Source organism: Branchiostoma belcheri, unplaced genomic scaffold (assembly GCF_001625305.1).
Source record: "Branchiostoma belcheri isolate BF01 breed outbred unplaced genomic scaffold, Haploidv18h27 scaffold104, whole genome shotgun sequence".
Classification (NCBI taxonomy): domain Eukaryota; kingdom Metazoa; phylum Chordata; class Leptocardii; order Amphioxiformes; family Branchiostomatidae; genus Branchiostoma; species Branchiostoma belcheri.
Window position 1 is genome coordinate 394,956 of NW_017802425.1, and position 15,935 is coordinate 410,890.

The window sequence follows — 15,935 nt, forward strand, 5'->3', positions numbered from 1 at the left end:
CTGTAAAATCACGATCCCCTTGCTGCATTGGTATGCAGTTCAGCATGTCATCTGCTAGTAAGTTCGAGATGATGAACGTTTTTTTCTACTTTAGCAGTTTTCATAGGTTATATAATACAGTAGAATACATGTATTTCAGAAAACACACATATCTTGATTGGCTTGTGGAACAGGTCATTGATTTCGTTGGCTTTTGTAGCAGTGCGCTATGCGCTAATAAGGTTTTCTCCAAGCAGATATTGGGTGATTTGTGCGCCATTACCGTGATCGATTTGTACACGTTGTTGTTACGTTCACTGTAGTAGCGTCGTGGCGGAAGAACATCTATTGGTGTTTAGTATGTGTGTGTATTTTATACAACAGCAGCAATTGTCGTGCAATTAGATTGTTTGTAGTGAATGACGAAAATGTTTATTAAACATAATTTTATTTGTCCGTTCATCTCATCGTGTATTTGATATCAAGTAAATGACTAGATGACAGATGACATCGTCTTCAGAACTAGGATATCAAACAGTGCTTAGGCCACACTGAAGAGCATGTTAACCTCACGGAGACATCTGTCTATTGACCATCGGGACGGAGATCAAACGCATTAATCAAATGACATGGACAGCAGTTTTACTTGTACTGGTTTAATTAATCAATCAATCGCCATGGTGATGACACAATACATTCATGAGTTTCCCGGAGAGATCTGTTCAACTGCCCCGCATCCAGCCACCCAGGTGTGTTAAAAACTGCCCAACAAGTTCAAAATCTTAATTACATCACTTGAAGGCTGTTTATGTTATATTAAGTATACATATAGACAACAGTATATAGTTTGACCTCAATAATGGAAAATGTAAATGACCAGATAAAATATCACTTTGTTATTTTAGTATTGTCATCTCTTTCTTCTTTTTGAATCATACTTTGTTTCATGGTTTTCCAACGTAACAAAAATGTCCTGTACCAACCACAAAGTTTTATTACATAGTGAACATTGATTACGGTTAGGTCACAGAAGGGACATTTTCCATATTTCTACAAAGTCTGCATTTTGGCCAACTAATTCATCGGTATATGACTTGGAGATTCGGTGCGGAAATTCTATTGTTAATTGTCATTTCTGTAAGTTCATTTATCATATTTCATTCCCATTGGAATGATGTTGAACAGCAGAAGTACAGGAAAAGTCCCATTTCTATTTCCAGACATCCCCACTTCTGTATGTCAAAATACCACTAGTGAAGCTTCAGATTCAACAAACTTCAGAACACAAAGGGTCAGTCTCTTGACGGTTCTCAGTCAGATAAAAATGCTCTGTACTATAATGTCTCCGTGCTTTACTGTGTGTTATCTACAAATTTGAATGTTCTATTCTACTAACCAGTTTGTAAGCTTGACTCTCTTTATCTACTACTGTTAGACTCCTGTGTTAAAGGGGCATCATGAAGTTTACCCTCATACTCAACAGTTTATACACATTTTATGCTTGTATATACAACGCGTTGGTTCTAAAAACTAACATTCTAAAATTCCTTACTAAAATGTTATATTTTGAACGATGCCTTCAAGTTTATAAACGGAAAAAAGTCCCAGCAATATGTACATGACAAACTTAAACTAAAAAACGTATGTTCAAGACAGCTCGTCAATAAATGTAAATGTCTGTATAAAGAAAAAAAAGATAACAACAAAGTCAGTTCCATTACTTAAAATCAGTTTATAAATACCTTATGCTTGCTACATTTTGTACAGCCTGCCAAAGATGAAGTAAACAGCAATATTTGCACTCAAAAGTTCTAGAGTTTAGCCCTAATTGTACAGTAAGATCCATCCGATGGTGTAGTGAGAGGTACCAATTCCGCTTCACATGTTCACACCAAACACAGATCCTCTGGTTTCCTTACCAGTTTCAGTAACCGGGCCAAGTCCTGGGGCAGCTATGTTAGCCCTACCAACACCAGGAACAGGTATGTTAGCGCTGCTTAGATCAGAGACAAGTGTGTTAGCAATACTCGTAACAGGGACTGGTGTGTTGGCCCTACCCACAACAGGCACATGTCAGGGACGGGTGTTAGCCCTGCCCATACCAATGACATGTAGCCCTACCCAGACCAGGGACAGGCGTGTTATTAGCCCTTCCCATATTAGGGACAGATGTGTTGGTGTTGTTCAAATATCTGCGTCAGAGATCTGGCAAAGATCGCCTCTGTTTGTTCATCAGTTGGCGAGGTGCCAGCAGCTGAAAATTGAACGCACAGGTCCGCCATGTTCGTTCTTCTGCAGTCATGATTTTCCAGGGAACGTGAAGAAGCGCCCCCTGGCGGCTACTCATCCTCGGCTAGGGTGTTGCCGAACAGCAGCGGCTGCAGGAAGAGGCCGAGCGTGCCGATAAAACACACCGACACAAAGGTCCACAGGAAGATACGGTCGATCACCATGGCGACGTACTTCCAGTCCTCTGATATCTGTAGATAAACAGGAACGTTGTAGAGGTAATATAGTGTGTAGTAGTATAGCAATATAGTAATATGTTCAAGTTTGGGTGAACTGTGAGGATTTATGTATGTACATAAAGCAACACAATGACAATAACACAAGTGAACCCTTGTTTTAGAATTGTACCAGCAGCCAAATACCGTTCTACCACATAGTGACATCTGTGTCCTTACTATGCATATATTTAGTAGTACATTATTAGTAGTACAAAACCTCGGAGACGTATCGAAGTACAGGAAAGTACGTGGAATCTTATTTATGTTTATGATGTAACTTTCTTACTCTAGGTTGTTCAAGGAATATCGTGTTCATGTCCTCACCAACAGGTTAAAATTACTCTTTATGTCTAGTCACTTAGTGTAATTTAAACTTGAAAAATCATGCTATATTGTTTGGTTTAACCATCTCTCTTTAAACTGACACAAAGTGACGCATTTGTTGTCCACCGATGACGCGCGGATAATAAGAGCGATCAGCCTGGTCTTGAATTGGACCGATCGATCTGTCAAGTATGCCTCAACCAAACGGCAGCCTAAATGAAAAGAAATGCTTTTCATCAGTTATCGCCCGTTCGCAGCGCTTTTATAGCCTCGCTGTGGCCAGAATTAATTGATGATTATGTCAGAGAATGCGGCCAGTTCAATTCCAGGCAGCCGCCTGCGTGTGGAGGGCGTTAAGCAGGCTGGTTGGGACCCACGGCACGTCCGGGCTGACAACTGAATGTTACGATAAAGGTTCTGGAGCCTTCAGCAGCGGCTGATAGCATCAGAGCTAAGGCCCAGGCTGGTGTTCGTGCTCATCAGCCCCCTTTACTGATTATATGAATAAACGGATGGATGGATGGATGGATGAATTGAATGGATGGATGGATGAATTGAATGGATGGATGAATTGAATGGATGGATGGATGGATGGTTGGATGGATGGATCGTATAAGACACCAGTAGGAAATACAAAATGTTAATTAGTATATAATTTTGTGATCCTGATAAATATTTATTTCCAAAAATGATTATGATCAACGATCATTCTCGGGATCACGAATCAGAAAATGACGATACCAAAACCATAAAGATCCAGAAGCTGTCATATAATAAGTAAATGTTAGCGCATATTTGTTATCAGTGCAAAATAGACAAACCACTATAATACTGCCTCCCGTCCACCAATAACTGTTACCCATCCGCGAATGACTGCCCCAATCGCCCAATGGCTGTTGCCCATTCAATGACTGTCATTCAATGAATACCCAATGGCCGCTAACTGCCTTTCATCCGCCAATGGGTATCACTTATCTACCAATGGTTGTCGACCATCGGCTAATGGCTGTACCCATTAACCAATTGATGTTGCCTATTGTCCAATGCTCCTCCCCCCTACATTGGCCAATGAAAACCTCGTGTTTATGTCAGTTCCGGTTGGCCTTGACCTATGTTCAACTGCAGGCAGACATGCATAGACGAATCTAATGGAATGAGTTGCTTTTTGTATGTCATGATTGTAGATGCCGAAACTACCCAAAAGGATCTTAGCCGCAATGAGAGAAATAATTATGAAATAAACTTTTTAACATGAAAAATATTTACAGCCACCAATTGAGTGACTGCTCCAGTATTGATATTTGCGCTTATTTGTGATCCTCCCCCGGCGTGCATGCCAAGTACAGCGGCTTGCCATGTTACAAATCTGTCCGCTGCAGGAACCAATTTGGGAAGGAACATAAATTCCCGGCGGCTAGCTAGCTGATCGGGAGGCGCTGGAGCAATTTCCCCCAGCAGCCCCCGCGCCAAATGATGCATAATGTACCGGCAGGCCCCGCGCCAAATGATGCATGATGCTTATTGATCCAAAACTCCACATGAACCCTGAGATGGGAGTCTGTGGGCAGGAAATACCACCGGCACGGATGTCAGCACGTTCAAACATATCTTCAAATTGCCGCTGTCGGCCGGACGAGTAAAGAAAGATTAATTTTGCGGATTGGGGGGCATGGAACAGTTCTATAACTCAGTTGTAAATAATAAAGGAAATTGTCGGCGAGAAAACGGGATTAATTGTTGATCAATATCAAAATAATCTTCAGCGTTGCTCATCAGAGATCGATCAGACTCAATGATATATGAATATAAGTTGACATTAAGGAATTAATTCTGCTTGAACCATGAAATTACGCCGTTTTTTACGGCATGAAAGAAATCTTAACAGGGGAGTCGTTTCTGTTGCAATGTTATGTGATTAACGCCTGAACAGACGTCAATATCCGACAGCGAACGTCTCCCTCCACGATAGGTCTGTTCGCGGATGAGTGGCCTCTGATCTGAGTTCCAATAATTCCACACCAGTAAGCACTTCTTACGCCGCAGCACTTCCCGTGACAACAATCAAGGATTATATTTTGGAAAATTACTTCCGCTGACTTGGAAAGTTTGTTTCGAAATGTCAATTGACTGGTGAAGTACGGCTTACGAGTAAGTTGCTGATTGACAGACTGTTGTACACCAAAACGCAACCCAAAACAGGGACTCTGACACATGGTTCGCATCTCAAATGTTAGAAGCGATTTTGTCAACATGTCACGTAGCGTCATTCAGTTTTCAGATCCTGTCAATTTCAAGAAATCAATCTTTTTACTTCATGTTGACCAAACCCGGCACTCTTCTGACGTGTAATTTTGTTAACTTGCCCGAAGACAGCTTACTTCGTGAAGCATACGATGTTTTATATTCTGGTAAACACGATTGGCTTAACCACGTAAATGACATTCTGAATTACAATGGTCTTGGACAATTCTGGACGAGCCCCGGGTCATACCAAGTGGATACGATAACCAATCAATTACGATCCCGCCTTCAAGATATATATATATACAAAAATGGTATAATTCTATTAGTAACAACGCAAAACTTTCTGTTTATACCGCATTAAAGGAAAATTATGGACAAAAACAATACCTCTCAAGTATACACAATCTAGATATCCGAAAAGCGATCACAAAATCAAGAATTAGTTGTCATAAATTAAACATAGAAATGGGTCGATACAAGAAAATACCAAATGACCAACGGTTCTGTCCATTTTGTCCAAACATGATTGAAAATGAGCACCATTTTATAATGGATTGTACACTCTACAATGATAAGCGCCTATTGCTGTTCACATTTCTTTCCGCTTGTTCAATTGATTTCAATACGTTAGATCCTATAGATAAATGCAACTACATTCTCAGGGGAGATAACCAATACAGTGTTCAAATAGGAAAATACATTAAAGAATGTTTCGATCTTAGAGAACACATGTTAGAGAATAGTTAACCTTTATTGTTACATCATACATATACTCTGTACGTAAGATGACGTTATCCACACATGTATTTAGCTTTGTTAGATCTTCAGTTAAGTTGTAGAAGACCATACAAAAGTCTCTGTACTTTATTGTTGTGTCAATAAGAATCAGCCTGTATTTCCTGCTAACCAAACCTCACACTCTTCTGACGTGTTAGAGACCATCTTACGGAATCAGCCTGTATTTCATGTTGACCAAACCCACACTATTCTTACGTGTTAGAGACCATCACATGGAATTGGCCTGTATTTCATGTTGATCATGACGTGTTAGAGATGGCAGATGGCATCAGCCTGTGTTATTTCATGTTGACCAAACCCAATACTGTATTGATGTGTTAGAGACAATCTCAATGAATCAGTCTGTATTTCATGTTGACAACCCCCACCCTTTTCTGACGTGTTAGAGACCACCAAACAGAATCAGCCTGTATTCCATGATGACCAACCCCCACACTCTTCTGACGTGATATACACTATCTCACGGAATCTCAAAACCAATCTATGGTGACCTTGGCGGAGTTTGTCGTCACGGCGGTTCCGTGGAGGGGGGGGTCGTCTCGCGTTTGATTACTTCCTGTGTTTCATCCCCCCGCGGAAGGCGTGGGGAAACAGTCACGCATAAACCCGCCCGTAATCAGGGATCGTGACTGATGGCTGGGATTAGGTGAATATAGGGCATTGGTCTGTCAGCAGCCATTCGACATGGGTGTAAATCATGGCCAGTTCAATTACGGGTCCCTCAAAATGGGACACCTTCGAAAAAATGTTCATGAAATTCTGATTCACAGGAAGGACTTCTCAGATTTTCCAAGAGTTACAGACATTGGCAACATTCTCAACATTAATAGAAATATGAGAAATACTTCTAATGCTGTCACCTGAGGTCCGGATCCAACGATTGAGCTCAGAAAACAGACGCAGATCCTTTCCCTCACTATTATTAAGATAGCCTCAAGGTGCTCCCCTGCTCTGTCGATTGTAAAAAGTGTTTGTTCTTTTGATTTAACTGTTTCAATCCCTCCATTATAACAATCCGTTGGATTGATTTGTTTAAACTGTGTACTTGTTTGTGTTAATATGACGTATGAAATAATCAGCAGTCGTTGCATTATATTATTTTCCGGAGGTTTTGGAATCTAAGATTTCCTGTTTATAATTTCTAATTGATTAGTCTCATAATTTAGCCCTGTGTCTGCGGGAATGTCTTGCTATCTTGAGGACAGTTCTTGAAAACCAGTCGTCAAGTTACATAAAGGGAAATAAAACTACACTTACGCTGAGGTCTTGGTCGTGACTCCGGAAGTAATCCGCAATGTATCTGACGTTTTTCACGGCCTTTTTCAGCTCTGGTGGTAGATCTGAGGGCACCTCAGGTGGCAGGTCGACCTGCTTGTAGTGCGTGTGTGCCGGGCGTGTCCGTGGGGAGTAGTACGGGCTGTCCGTGTGGTCCTCTGGGAAGTCCTCGTGAGGGTTCCGCGCGCTCGACTCCGACACACGCAACGCGTACTTTCGGCACTGGTTCTCGTACAAAATGGCGGACTTTGCTTTCAAACACGTGTCGCTGTCGTCTGCGTCCACGTGATTTCCCAGCATGCTTGCGGTTTCCGTGCGGTGATGTAGCGAGGACGTGGAATGGTGGAGGAGGCTGGAGGGAGGAGTGGATAGAAAAGGCTGCGGGGGGTCCCACACGTCCACCGTGCTGAACCTGCGGTGCAACACCGGCCTTTTCATCAGTAGCAGCCTGGGCAGTTTGTCCAGGAAAACCGTTCTGACCCAGGGCGGCATCGTGTGCGTGCTGGGGTGACGGTGGTGAACGTTCAATATGTACACTGTCGTGACTATTGTGAAGGTGACGAAAATCATGGTGAACATGATGTACTTCCCGATCAGCGGCACGTCCAGAGAAGTCGGAGGGATGATGTCTGCAATCAGCAGCAGGAACACAGTCAGGGCCAGCAGTACGGAGATGCTGAGTGTGATCTTCTCCCCACAGTCGGACGGCAGGTAGAACACAAGCACCGACAGGGACGTGATGAGGATACACGGGATGATCAGATTAATGGTGTAGAACAGCGGCCTTCTCATCAAGATGAAGTCAAAGTAAACATACGGAAGTGGATCTCCAGCATAAGAACTTTTTCTGCCAGGCAACCTGAGGATGTCCCACTCGCCGTTCTTCTTGAAGTCATCCATGACGGCATTGCGGTCCTTCAGCTCCAGGTCCAGCTCTGTGCCGTCGTACGTCCAAGACGCGAACTTCATGGAGCAGTTCTGCTGGTCGAACGGGAAGAAGCGCACGTCGATCTGACAGGCGCTCTCGTATATGGCAGGTGGGATCCATGTGATGTTCCCTCCGGAGTAGATCAGGCATTTCGGCATCAGTTGGACGTCATACTGGCCGTTAGCACTGAAATGTGCAGGCATAGATAAGCATTGTAACACTCGTATTCATAGATAACAACGCCATATTAACACTCAAACCACCGTACAAGGTCAAAACTTACCCCATGCGTATATGAATATGTGCCATTTTGACATTTGTTGTCGAAAACGAAATTCCTTCTACAAGTTTGTTGGTAACATTGGTAACAAGTTGGTAACAAGTTTGTTGGAGATTGGAACATTGTTGATTGAGTTATCCTAGAAAGTTCCATTGGGGTCAAAACTGATCCCATCATTTTTAACCGTTGTTTTAACACATGCGAGTCTTTTGTTGCCAATTTTTCTTCCAGGTAATATGTTTGATTGAGTTTTCTGCTCCCATTCGAATTACCTTAACATGTTGACTCTGTGAAAACTTTGTGACCCTAGACCTAGTTGCCTATGAACTTGGGATCAAAGGTCATCGGCATGGCTGCCTGAAGTCATGTTGTTTCAGGTGCATAAATTATGATAATGAGCAGAAATCGTTCACACTTAATTATGTCAAATTGTCCCTCATAGATTAATAAAAAATGTACATACTTAAAAATCACAAAATATTTCAGTTCAGTTTTCACCCCATACGGTAAGATTCGTTGCAAAACCCTACGGTGGTTTGAGGGTTGATGGGGGGAGCTATGACATACATTGTAACAGCCCGGCAATTTTTTGTAAGATATAGTGCAAAGGGTATGGCAAGTTCGCTACATCACACTCCTTGCCACTCCACTTACTTGTTGAAAAGAACAATTTCTGGTCTCCAGACAATTTCTGACGGGACCCGGATGACTTTGATGTTGTCATACTCCTTAGGGTCCCAGGACAGTCTGTAGTCAAACCACTCCTGCATGGGGGAAGGAACAGACGGTTATGCTAGGGACCTCGTGAACATTGACATTATAGTTCCAAAATTAGAACTATAATAGAAAAATTGGTTCACATGTATATCTTCAGTTTTCACACTTCAATATACAATTTCCCTGTCTACTCACAATCACAAAACAATGCACCAGAGTGTTGAATTAGTATAGATTCTGAAATGCCATTTATGACCATACATTCACCTTACCAAACCCAAATTAAAGAAAATGGAGTATAACATGATAGCATGGAAAAGTCTTTGTAATTCTTCAATCTAAAATGTGACACAAAATAACCCTACATATACCGGGATGAAGAGAACTAAGTAAGAAAAAGCTAACCTGGTGAAGCCAGACGTTTGTTTTCATTTTCTGGTTCTTCTCGTCCTGGAATGAATGAAGTTGCGATTGTTAGTTAACTACAGTATCTTTATATTTTGCAGGAAGAAGCTGCCCAAAATCGACCTTAACCTTTGTCTTTGCAAGGACAACCCACATACCAAATGCCAATGTAATTCATCCAGATCTTCTTAGGTTATACTGATGTCCGGGAACACACACACACACACACACACACACACACACACACACACACACACACACACACACACACATACGCACTCAAAATAACACTTCCATTTTCATGGAGGTAATCATTCGATCTGACTGGATTTGGTTTGTCGATTTCACAGATGAAAATACATTGCGATGTCGGCCTCCACAATGAACGCTTTTCACTTTCGGGATCGTCTATATCACCTACAGCCTAGCGCCTGCAGCGATCGATATGAAAATGTAATACGGGAGGCCCTCTCCCACCGGGCCCCACACTCCAGCTTACTGGCACACCAGGTAGCTTTATATTTAGTGGTAAAATACAAACCATTGCAGCATCAATACAGTCTTTTCAACTTTCGTTACGGGATAAATTCCATGTGCTCCTCATAAGTATATTTCCGTCTGTACGACGACAACACTTGTGATTGACTTACAAATGGGACGGTAGGTAAACAGCGTTGAAATTAGAATACCCAAAATCCAAATGGACTTCTACTGATGACATGGTTTCTCTTAGACAAGACTTTACCCCGTTTAACCGTCCCTTCATGACGTCCCATGCACTACCGTGGCACGGAATAAGACACATAGATTAAGTGCCACTTAGTCGTATCGTTGATAAATCCAACTAAAATGGCAAGGGACGCATCGGATACGCAATATTACCTGCTCGCGCCGGTAATAGGTTAATCCCTCAATCTGTGATATTAGCTATTGACTGTTGAATATGTTGATACGTTAATACTCTATTGGTATTATCAACTATCCCTTACCAGCTTGTTGCGTTATAACTGGTGATGATATTGGTTTTAAACTGCTAACAATGTGTCTAACTTAAAACGATGAAAGAAGAATGATACTGGTTACTCTCTAGGTTAATAAGTCAGGATTATTGATGGCGTAGTTTACTCACCACGTTAATGAGTTGAGAGATGGACAGACGGAAGTGGACCAGGACTTTCTCGCCGTTATACCTGGCAGGTCGGATCAGCGGGTTGTAGCGGGACTCGTTGAACAGCCTCTGGACAAGCCGCTCCTCCGCCTCTGCTGCCAGCGTTTCTGCATGGGGAACAATAAGACAAGTAAACAGTGTGTCACATATATACACCAAACTCTCGGTATGCGTCAAGAATGAAGCCAGATTCAGGCTAATATGATATAAGAGCATTCCAGTAGCAAAGCATCTACTGATCAACGAAAAAGAAAAGAATCATATCTCAGCACAAAAGGGTGTTTTCAAACAACAATTTTGAAAACAAAGATCTGATGATTTTGAGGCGATCCCATAATCCATTTCCTCCTTTCTGTGGGTGTAAGGCCATTGTTTGAGCTTCACGCAGCTTTGAGATGATCCCTCCCTCTGACATTTAGCCTGTATATGATGTTAAGCCCGAGCCATCCATCCCATGCAGCTACGTGCAGCTTTGAGATGATCCCATACTTTAACATTTAGCCTGACCCATCCATCTGAGCTACAGTTAGAGCCGGTCGCCCAATAACCTGAAGGGCAAGCGACATCTCCTCTGATTACGTTTTATCTTCACCTTGACCTCCTAAACATCAATCTTCTATTGAATCACGCGGCCTCCCAGGAGTGTCGTTTATATCACAAGCCGCAGAAGCCGCCGTGAAATTGCATGGTTTAAATGTCACTGATTCTTATCAAGAAGATACGAATGTCATTATTTTATGTGATCAAGGCAAGAGAGTTAGAAATGTTCAAAATCCATCTTGCGTTAAGGTCATCATACGCATGTTTCAGCTTGGGTCCCGTAAGAATACATTACATTTACAAACGAATGGCAGTAGAACGACAAAATGTGGCACAACTGAGTGCCCAGTACTACAGCCACAGTGGAGTTGTACATACCTGGATACTGGTTAAAGAGCCATTCAATATTCGCATCACTCTATTCATTTAAGACCAAACATATTGATTTATTGCATTTGGAAATGCTGCATGGAGTAATGACCTTGAGGCTTTGAGACTTAATTCAGAAAATTCCATTGACACTGAAATATCAAAAATATCCCGAGAAAAATATTTTTTGTTACAATATTGCCTGCATGCAGAATGAGGTTTGTATCGTTGAACCATCGAATCTACGAGACCTGTTCCCACACGGAAAGGCTGCTAGTGCCGAGAGAGGATAAAATTGCTCTTTATGCCCAGTCCTCCACCGGTAGGACTATTCGAAACGTTTCACAGTCAGTCGTTATCCTGTCCTAGTGTCAGTAACGACAAAGTATATACTGAGTTCGATGTGCACAATATAGTGGCTAGGAGTATATGTAAGCTAGCTAGTAACAGGAACAATTTTTTCTACTAAGCTATAAAAATACAGAATTATTCGGTTCGCAGTTCCTATGATAGAGTTTATTGGATGACTGTGCGATCAGTGGTGTTTGTGTTTTCCTGAGACTTACAGGTGGATGGGACAAGACATTGCCAGGTTCAGGATACCATAGAGTGTGAGGTATTCGTCACTATGAATGCTCGATGTAGGTGGGGCTGTGTGGGGTAGTCAAGGGATAACAAAAGATAATCTCCAACCAAATCGTTTGTAGGTTGGAAGACAATACAAAATTGTCAAGACTGTATCATTGGCAGGGCAGTATCCAAACCAGGCTGGCGGAGGAAAGATACCAGTACAAAATAAAGCCCGATAAAACGCCCGTAAGACTAAACCTCTAGCTCTGCTTGGTGAGTACACAGAAGGGACATTGTGATCAGTGTGCGACTGACGTATTCAGGCTGAAAGGTCATAAATGCGCTCTGAGGCTCAAGTCTGTGTGGGCATGGTAGACGGACATACACATGCTCCGGCCGTATCTGCCTTTATTTGATCATTTAAAAACGCAGGCAGACATACATAATAAACATACATGAATATTGCCAGCATTGAGGCTGTGCGTATATCATTTATAACATATCGTATTCATAGAATCATTAATAAGTGACCATGCAGTAAAATTCATCGACATCATCTCCAATTACTGACGTATGATAGCTTTAATTCAGTCGGATGTGCCATAAAAGTGGATCAGGGTAATGATGATAACGTACAATGAGTGAGGAACACACGCGGATGTCCTGAATCCATCCCTCCTAATGTAAACATGACAATGCTGGGGCAGCCTTCCCCGGGCACGCTGGAAAAACATCGATCGACAGTGTCCATCTTGATAACGTCTATATCCCGAAATTAGATCTCAAACTAAGGAAGGCAGTTGGATCATACATGACCGGGGCAACTTCGTCAGGCGAATTACCGGATGTGGATAAAAAAAAAACATCTAATACATGTATGTAAACACTACAGCCTACATGTATGTAAACACTGCAGCCTACATGTATGTAAACACTGCAGCCTACATGTATGTAAACACTACAGCCTACATGTATGTAAACACTACAGCCTACATGTATGTAAACACTACAGCCTACATGTATGTAAACACTACAGCCTACATATATGTAAACACTACAGCCTACATGTATGTAAACACTGCAGCCTACATATATGTAAACACTGCAGCCTACATATATTTATGTAAACACTGCAGCCTATGTGTATGTAAACTTTGCAGCCTACATGTATGTAAACATGATTGCATGATTGTGCTCGCGAAACTTACACAACAATAAATTAAAAAATGATTCCTTTTGTCCATACTTCCCTATAGTTTAACCATGTGCGTGACGTCGCCACTAATTTGTGCCATTTGTCTTTCCCTCCCACAGGCGTCTTGCTGCAGCCTAACAGCCGGAAATTTGATTCTGTAGAACAGATGGGAAAACTCCCCACACTCCTCCATCAGTTTTCCTCCCGAACACAAAAATCTATTACTCATCCGTCTCTCTTTATTACCTGGCTTGACCCGAAACATTAGGAAAACTCGAAACTCTAATTGTCTGAATTAAAGAGGATGATTGCCTATGTTGGAACGCTTTGTAGTGTCTATAGTGCAGATAGGGTGAAGGGGGATTTGAAACTACAACATTCCCACTCCGTTACTCACTATAAAACTACATTGTGAACAGCGACAGTACTGTAGCCCGGTAAATGTGATGACTGTACAGTAAAGGCCGGGCCGGGCAACAACGGCTTCATTAGTCCGGTGTGCGCATCGATCAAACGGTTAATAGTGGGATTCCTTCGACAGACACGAGCCATCGATTCCGCACGTAGCGGACCCACAAACATGCACAAGCACCGCTACAGAAAACTCAGGGACGTAGCAAACCCACAAACACGCACCGCGCACCGCCATTGAAAAAGCACGGATGTACCGGACCCACAAACACGCACCGTGAACCGACCCAGAACACCCAGGGACGTACCAGACCCACAAACACCCACCGCCCCAGAAAACCCACGGGTGTATACCAAACCCACAAACACGCACCCACGCATCGCCCCAGAAAGCCCAGGGACGTACCGGCCCACAAACAGGCACCACGAATTGCCAAAGTAAACCCACGGACGTACCTAACCCATGGCCACAGGCACGCACCCACGCATAGCCACAGAAAACCTACGGATCCATCTCCATGGATCACCACGAACAAATAGATCTTATAAACACTGATACCACCTCGGCCCGCCGCCGACTTAGCCACTTAGGGAATAAACCCATGGATTACCCACGATTTTAGACACGTTGACACGGTCTCAGAAATGCTCACAGCGTTCTTGTAGCCTCTTTTTCCTCTGTGAATGCTTTTACATCATCATCTTCTATAGACCCCAGTTTTGTACTACGACTGCCGATTCCAAGGCATTAAAACGACCATAAATTAAGCAATATAAATCAAATATACCATTGGCATGGCATCATTCACATGTCTCACGATACAATAAACATGTAATAAGACCGCAGAGAACCATTTATCACCTACAGGAAACAAAGCGAGCATGCTGTGATCAGATCAGCATAGCCTCGGGCTTAATCGGCTAACGAATTCATTAGTTCAAATATCTTCAGCTGATACCATTGCGGAGGAGGCGGTGGGTTGTTAAGGGTTGTGGACGCAAATCTCGAGCCTGTGCGGCCAGGCACGGTGGATGGTTTGTGATGAATAGATACCGTCAGAATCGATTCGGTTCAATGACGAAGATGTAGTCTTATACAACGCTATGACTTACCTTTACAGAGCCAGCTAATCCATACCCAGGAGGTGAACATCCGCAGCCATGCCGGGAGGCGTCTCCTCATGGTGCGGCCGTGTTCATGCTAGCTGCGGGCCCCGCAAGTAAACCTGACGCACCGCCCGTCCAGCAACCCGGCCGTCCTGCCGCGCCGCCTGCAGCCCAACACAGCCCCAGCCGCCCGCAACACACGTGACTCCTAAACCCGCATTGATCGCCGCCAAACACCGGCGAGGTCAAAGGCCACGGCTGGATGAATGGCGGATGGAATCAGCTGATAAGACAGGTGGGTATCCAGAAGGGAGGGGGGTCGTACTGAACTCCGGGAACGGTTTGTTCACCTGTCGTGGTGGAGGAAGAAAAGCAACTGTTTGTCTGGTACAGATGATAACAAGAGCACAGCGGATAAATGTACAACAGTAAGTTTGAATAGGATATACCAGGTATACATGAGGTGGAGGAGATGCATAGAATCTATAGACAGATATGGATATATACGAGTACCTTAAAGAGAATGTGTAGTATAAAGGAGTTATATATGTTTCACTGATTGTTATAAAGATATGTCCTGTATACATGAGCGATTTAGAAAAGGATATATTTAGGAGATTAATTATAAGGCTGTATGTTTCATGAATATAATTTTCAGAAGCTTAAGATATGTCACATGTGGAAGATAAATTCCGAAAGCCCGTTGAGGAACACATGGCGTATTTCAGCCGATCTGTGTTAATGTCTTGAGCAGGGTCGGGTCGCTGCGATTGGCGGTTTTATGACGGGTGTAATGAGCCGGTCTCCACAGAGCGGCAGCCTCGCAGATTAAACATGTAATGAAGGAAATGCGGGGGGGGGGCATGAAGGTATGAGAATTAGGTCATGTGACAGGAAGCATAACCTGTCCGCAAGTTTAAGATTATACATGATTGGATCAGGTAATGTAGAATATTATTGTAATAGGTTGGAAACGTGTTCTATATATGATAAGGGACTCTTTCTCATGATCACATGTTACATTGAACAGTACTGTGACGGCATAATGTTATTTTCAATAAGATGGAGTGACAAAATCTTTAACGATGATATATTGATGAGAAAAATTCCATCTCTAG

At 42.8% G+C, this 15,935-nt stretch overlaps 1 protein-coding gene across 1 annotated transcript; it reads right to left on the reverse strand.

Moving 5' to 3' along the window:
- Window positions 1-635: 635 nt before the first annotated feature.
- On the reverse strand, window positions 636-15,074 carry LOC109476863 (neuronal acetylcholine receptor subunit beta-2-like). The gene is made up of 6 exons (XM_019777883.1): window positions 14,824-15,074; window positions 10,587-10,732; window positions 9,458-9,502; window positions 8,990-9,099; window positions 7,110-8,241; window positions 636-2,459 (listed from the first exon to the last, which is right to left on the reverse strand). The coding sequence occupies exons 1-6, from the start codon at window positions 14,891-14,893 to the stop codon at window positions 2,319-2,321; spliced, it is 1,644 nt and encodes a 547-aa protein (XP_019633442.1). The 5' UTR covers window positions 14,894-15,074; the 3' UTR covers window positions 636-2,318.
- Window positions 15,075-15,935: the final 861 nt, after the last annotated feature.